Source organism: Argopecten irradians, chromosome 2, assembly GCF_041381155.1.
Source record: "Argopecten irradians isolate NY chromosome 2, Ai_NY, whole genome shotgun sequence".
In the NCBI taxonomy this organism is placed as follows: Eukaryota; Metazoa; Mollusca; class Bivalvia; order Pectinida; family Pectinidae; genus Argopecten; species Argopecten irradians.
In genome coordinates, this window is record NC_091135.1 from 26,447,492 (window position 1) to 26,454,649 (window position 7,158).

General features: G+C 34.1%; 1 protein-coding gene across 5 annotated transcripts in view; it reads left to right on the forward strand.

Annotated features, from left to right (window-relative positions):
* The window catches only part of LOC138314962 (A disintegrin and metalloproteinase with thrombospondin motifs adt-2-like), a 30,833-nt gene extending 26,520 nt beyond the window's left edge, over positions 1-4,313 (forward strand). For 3 of the 5 annotated variants that reach the window (XM_069255622.1, XM_069255625.1, XM_069255623.1), the window contains 5 exons: positions 251-448; positions 1,071-1,151; positions 2,914-3,041; positions 3,328-3,428; positions 3,830-4,313. In XM_069255622.1, coding sequence (XP_069111723.1) covers positions 251-448; positions 1,071-1,151; positions 2,914-3,041; positions 3,328-3,428; positions 3,830-4,046 — 725 coding nt within the window. In that variant the 3' untranslated portion in view covers positions 4,047-4,313. The remainder of the gene's footprint in view (positions 1-250; positions 449-1,070; positions 1,152-2,913; positions 3,042-3,327; positions 3,429-3,829) is intronic. The other 2 variants (XM_069255624.1, XM_069255626.1) reach the window with 2 other exon arrangements.
* Positions 4,314-7,158: the final 2,845 nt, after the last annotated feature.

Sequence of the window (7,158 nt, forward strand, 5' to 3'; positions counted from 1 at the left end):
TGGTCATCAGTAAACCAGTTATGTAAAATGGAAAAGAAAGAAGTACAATTATATCAATTCTAATGTTGATGAACATCAAACATAAAATACATTCATACACAAGGAATTTAACATCTGCATTTGAAATTATTTCTGTTTCAACAATATTTGCTTTTTCGTATAATGTCTTTATATTTTCCATCGTGTATAATAATAAAAATGGCGATTTTTGTCTGTGATGACGTGACCAATTATGGTTATATTGTGTCAGGTTGTCCCTATGGCGACAGAGCTCTTGGATGTCTCTCCACCTCTTGTGCTAGTTATAGCCAGACAAACTTAGATATTTGCTGTTTAACATGTTATACTGGTCCCCCGATTACCTCCCCTGGACCTCAAACCACTATACCTATCACCATGGCAGTAACCACAACAGTGCAGACCACGAGTACTGTCACCACAACTCCAGGTAGGGTTGTTATAGTAAAGATAGTCATAGTTAACAACATCCTGTTGGATAGTCATAGTAGGGAAATGTAGAAGTAAACATAAGAAAATATTGTAATGGTAACCTAGTGTTGTCATAGTAACAAACATCATATATAATTGAGAACATGTTCTTTATCATCTATCTTCATTTTTTTGATTTCTTATTTTTGTATCGAGCCCCTCCTATATTCTGCTAACATAAGAACACAAGGTAATTTTACCTGCTGCATTGCATGATTCTAAAAGGCGACTAAATGTCATGCATACGTTTTATTCTCTTCCGAATTGATTATTATCTAAAGCCATCAAATCTTAAACATCTTCTTGACCTTGTGCCAACGCCAGAGAGCCTTAAATCGTTACCAGTCTATAAAATTGTATTTCTCAGAAGGCTATCACAACGTCCTCGATATTCTAGGAGTTACTATCATTATCGTACATGTAATATCAACCCCTAGATTGTGTCTAAAGGCTGTTCGATCAGGAAAAAGTACTCCCTTGATTAGATCAACAAATCATAACAAAACACGATTAAATTACCTCTGAATCTGACCCCCTCCCAAAACCGTTACCCCAACTATCACAACCAATATCATTTACAGCCACACAAACTACCGTAAGTGCTACATCCACAGTTTCCAGTGGTAGTACTACTATACCTCCAGCTAGTACAAACCTGCCAGGTGAGTGGCGTGTAACCCACCTTTATCACTATCGTTTTTTCATTAGTACTTTTTGTTTTTATTGTCGAACGACTTCATCTCGAATAGATGGAATTTTGAAAACTATTGACATTTCTTCCTCAATTTCATTTCACTAAAAACGTCTGAGATAAATGCCGAGTTCAGCTGATGCTTAGTTTTTCAATTCGAGATGATGAAGTTCCTTATAAATATATTCCACCACTTAATTAACACGATATATCGCAGTTTCCACTAATGCCACAAACCATAATCTATCACTCGATGCTTAGAGTATGCGCTTGTCAAATAATGTTTTGTCAATTTAACTTTCATAATATAATGAAATTTGTACAAATGCATATGCTTAAAGGGACAGTTCACTCAGGCTAAGTATTTTACATAGCCAAGAAGCAAATTATGGCATAAATGTATTATTCTACATTTCTTATGAAACATATAACATAAAATATTGACAAATTCCACGTCATTGTTAAGTATTTTAATTGATACCGTTGTAAATACAAATCGTTGATCAATACGATTAAGCAGGTACAACATGTACGCTGTACCCATATCCGAGCCAAAGTCATGCACGTTAAACAAATGAACTACAAAACCATAGTGGAGGTGATAAAGGGATTTTTTTAGGCAAGACAATTTATCTAATAAGGTAAACACACTACTGTCAGAGCGATTTGAGCAGATGTTCGACCACAATGTGCAATGGCGGACAGCGAGCGAGTTAGAACAGTTCACATGCATTTTACCACCATGGGGTTTTCTAGCATATCACAGTAAAACTGACCACAATGTGCAATGGCGGACAGCGAGCGAGTTAGAACAGTTCACATGCATTTTACCACCATGGGGTTTTCTAGCATATCACAGTAAAACTGACTGATCTAATTTCCATTAGAACTGGGTTTTTCCCGATATATGTACACATTTTAATGTTCTCTTAGACTAAATTGTCCCTTTAGATCAAGGACGTATCTCACTTATAAATCCTTGCTTTAGATTAATTTTTTTCTCATTTCATACGCACACAATATTGCAATCTAGAACGAAATACTAATTACATATATAAGTGTAGATCTCATTATTACTTTCAGAATTATCTATCAATTTATGTTTGCTCTATCAGATTAAAACATTTTTATAGTATTCTTTGAAATTCAGTATATATACATGTATTCACATTGTAACATTTATTTACTCGTATAAAGCTACTCTATTTATAGTAAAGATCATCATTTTTTGTTTAGTTTTCAAATAATTCGTAGAGAAATCACTATGTCACAACATGTTCATATTGTATTCGTATATCAATCACTTCTTTAATTCGTTCCCATTTACAATCGGTTAGTTTCATTTAATTTTTCTTTCGAAATTCATTGAATGAAGATATTGTAAGCAATGCATGTGGTAATTTTTTGTAAGTATCCCCTTACATGTACCATTCACCTCCATACACAATTACCGTTTTCTATAACTTCGACCAATACAAAAAATATAAAAAAATGTATATGAAAAAGTATGTTTACTTCTGTAATAAATAAAGAGAAAATTGGTTTCCTAAGGTCTAGTAATTTGCGTAAGTAAACTTATACTAAATTTGATAAAAACTGTTTCAATCCATTTTTTATTTAATCCAAGTAATCGATTTCAACGCATGAATATTGATATTTGAAATCCGTTATCTCCATTCTAGCATAATTATTTTAACAATAATTCTAGTATTAAGCTCTAGTCTCTATTACAGCCTGGGTCATACCAGTAGCTGTTATTGCTGCTGTCGTTGTTATCATTCTGGTCCTGGTTGGTGTTGTTTGCTATTGTCTACGTACCAGAAAGCCGAAGGCAGCCAAACCCCCCGCACGGGGACCGTCTGTAAGAATAAATAGTTTTTATAACATTACCAAATTGTTTTCCATTTTTATTCAAATTTTATTATTAGATTGTTTGAAATGTGAGTAAAGTATAATTTATTATATGTTTAGATATAATTATTGTTTCCATTTTCTATTTTGAAAGTCACAAAAAGGAGTTTTAAGTAGGGTTATGTTTTGAATTGTATCACAATTGAAATGAATTGTAACGTGACTTTTTCACCTCGCTAAAACATGATGTAAAATAACATTGTGGATACAGTACAGAATATCTTTTCTACTTACAGACGATTTCTCGAGGGTTTACTGGTACAGCTAACGTGGCCTATCAGATGGATAGTGTTGCTGTGACAGATCGTTACGCGTATATCCCGCCACAAAATGTCAGGTTTGTATCTTAAATAAGTGGTTCCGTTATTTATACCCGAGACGTAAAGCCTAAATCCAAGACGTCCCCATGAGTACTAGAGATTATGGTATTTATATTTTATCGGAATGGAATTGTATGATACCTTAAAATATGTCTCGATTGTTTGATTTACCAATCGCCTTCATTCAGATTGTCAGGTGATCGAAATGATAAAACAGTGTTGTGCAAATGTAGGGTAAAGAGGTAGATGTTCAACAGTTTTAACGACCTACTTTCTTTGTATTAGGCGACTCCATACCACTAATAGAATCTTCCACTCTCGAGTCTACGTTTAGGATAAGAAAAAACTTTTTCCCGCTAAAGACGCCAGTTATGCCTTCAATCAATCATAAAAAGCTTTTTAAATTATAAATTTCCAGAGGACCCAGAGTGTCAGCCTTGTCTAAACAGAAGCCTCCACCTGCCCGCCCGCCGCCGCGTCGCCCTCCTCCGCCGGGGCGACAATTGTCGACGACGTCACAGCCCCATGAATATGTAGAAATCACTGCACCGACTCATTCTGAGTATATGGAGCTACAGGCTCGGCAGAGCACAAAGTCACGAGCATACCAGTCTTTAAAGATTCCAAATACGTGAGCATAAACTCAAGAGCAAACACACTTTAACAATATGTCAACAAAGGAGAACTAAGTCAAGAGAAAACTCAGAACGTAAGCCAATACGTACGGATGTCAATCAACAATATCAACAGATGAACACAAATTGCATTGATGAAGTAAGTTGCCATACAGTGTATGTATGGATACGTTACAAAAACTTTTTTTTTATCGTAACGGAAGATATTAAAGGTTAATGTCAAGGGTATATGCGATATTTTGCTAGCCTCCGTATTTTGTATTGAACTGGTTGTATTTTTTGGCAATATTTTAGAGAAAATGCTGAAGGAGAAAAACGTAAGTTAGGATAACATTTTTGTAACAAATATATCGGGCTCTGCTACCATTGGCTTTATTGGATTCAATTCTTTTTATATTTTGGAATAAAAGAATTTTAAAATACTGAAATAAACAATCGACAATAAAATCTGGAACTTGTATTATAAAAGTTTAAAAGATTCAAATTATGTGCACTGGCCTATTGTAATGTTATGTTAACGAGTGCTGCTATATTAAATGAAATGTTATTATCTCAAGTGATGCTGTACAACAACGGAAATATCAGTAATTTTTCATCATGAAAAGTTTAATACTAAATTACGTTAACCTAGTGTGATTTATGGCGTCTTTTTCATGATGTCATTTAGCTGTTCCTGAATATCATTAGACATATATACGATACATGCAGTACAACAGTACAATCACAACATATATATACTCGGATTTCGTTCTAAAGTATTTCAGTAGAATACGTTTTACCTTTTATTGACAGCTTTAAGGTCATTCACAATATATCAATGAATACTAGTATGTGTTATTATTTGAGACGTTATATTCCTTATTATTTGAGATGTTATAGTCACTATTTATTTGTCATTATATGTCCAAATAGTATATACATGTGTATTTCAATATAAGGAGCAAGACATATTTCGAAAATATTGAAAGAACCCGGTGTGCGAGAACAAGCAAGTTTGATATGCTCAATTGCTATCTTTTTATATTTTTGATGATTACATTAACAACATTTACAACCTTAATATGCGTCCGAGGATCTTCGTCCTTGATACCTCTTACTAGAAACTAAACTTGCATGTCAGAAAGATGGAGCGGATGAACGAATGGTGTTTTATTGACAATGTGAGGTAATATTAAGATATATGTGAAATTGTATGTCTGATTGAATTATGAACATTTTTGAAGTATTAATGTTTGCAAATAATTGGTGCATAGAGCAGATTTGTCCTAAATGAGATTTGCATTATCGATTTATTTCAACCCTGTCACTAATTGTACGACATTTCAATATGTGTTTTATATTCCTGTTATTACCTCCTAGATTGATGAACGTTAAAAAGTCAGTCATCTTTTTGGTCCGATATCAGCGACAAACAAAGTATATCTCTGCCGATATACTGCATTTAAAGTAAGCAGAAAGTAAAATTACATAACAGATATTAAAGGATACATGTATCTACATTCTAATTTTAAATGTATTCATTTATAACAACATCTACATAAGTATCTTAGAAAAGAAATAAACTTATAATCAAATATAACACAGAAATACATACTGTGAAAGAGCTGGACAATTATTCAAGGTTATTGTATATGTTTGAATTATATATGGCGTGTATACACTTGTAATATATAAAAAAAAATATTGGAATAAGACAACACTACTGTACATTACATTGATCAAACTGACGAAATCATTAAATGAGAGTGTTACTCTGTAAAAGATAGATGTGAGAGCGTGTCTTTCTCTTACCCAAGAGATGGATATCTCTATCTTACCCTAGGATAAAGACAAGCTACACGAGATCTTTGCACGTGCTCATTAATTGTATGACGTCACAACAACAGTATCATGACGTCGCGGTAATAGTATTATAACGTCACCACAACAATGAAATGACGTCAAAAGACGACGAAGACGAAGATTCATTGAGGTTACGTCATCCTCGCTTGAATAAGTGACACGTTTATTAGAGACACAAAGTGGTGCACGGGGTAAGAGGAAAAGAGTCATTCGCCCTCTGTGAGATGAGACAGGATATCCCAACCCTAGGGATAAGATTATTAAGCTGTCAAACACTCGACACAGCCTCGTGTTAGACAACTTAGGATAATCTCAACCCAAGGGGTAAGATTCCTGTCTCAGCCCAAAGGGGATGAAGGATTCTATACGTCCCCATCCTCATTATATAATTACATCACCCACAAATTCATTGGAGGGAACAAACTCATATGTTGTCTCCATATGAAGGGATATCGTAACCCTTACTATACTGTAAATTATGGCAGGTTTAAATTCAGAATTTGAATTACATCTGTACATAGTTCAAAGAGAATCAATCGTGAATTGAAGCCTCTTAAAATAATTCTATGAATAAGAACTTTAAACAGCAGAGATGTTAATGTATAATTGATTATATCGTCACTTCCAGAGGCACTTGACAAGTATGTGTTGGTGACTTTGTAAAGTGTGCACAACCAAATCGTTTACTGTATTAAGTACAGTTATTTTGACTGTGATACATATTTTATTATTCATTTTTTCAAAACTGATATAAGGTATGTGTTAAAATAAAGATGTGACATTGTGTTCAGAGAAATAAACGATACAAAAGGCATATCTTGTTTTTCCCCCTTCCATATTCATTTTTTTTTACTTCGTCTTGATCTCCATTCCCATGGTTCTAGGATTACCAGAGATCTATCGGACAGGGAGTGGGATGGAGAAGTCAAACCTCCCAGTACTTTTTTAACCTGTTTTCTAGGTAGCACTTGTAGTTTTCTACACCATTTTATTTTGAAGATATCTACAAAGGTCCAGTCAACAGTCCCATCATCGTCTTTATTTGAAATCAAGGAGAGAATCAGGTCATAGAAAAGTCTGCCTAATTTCGGAGCCAACATAAGGTCAATGAAGGTGAGGTGTTGTAACAGGATACCCACAACTTTATGCCATTGATCTTATCTATCCTATTCTATTCTTTTATTACCTTGAGCCTTTCGGCTCATCCTCTATACACTCAGGTAAAATTCAAATAAATTGGTGACAGGTGTGGTAAAAAGAAGACAAAGTG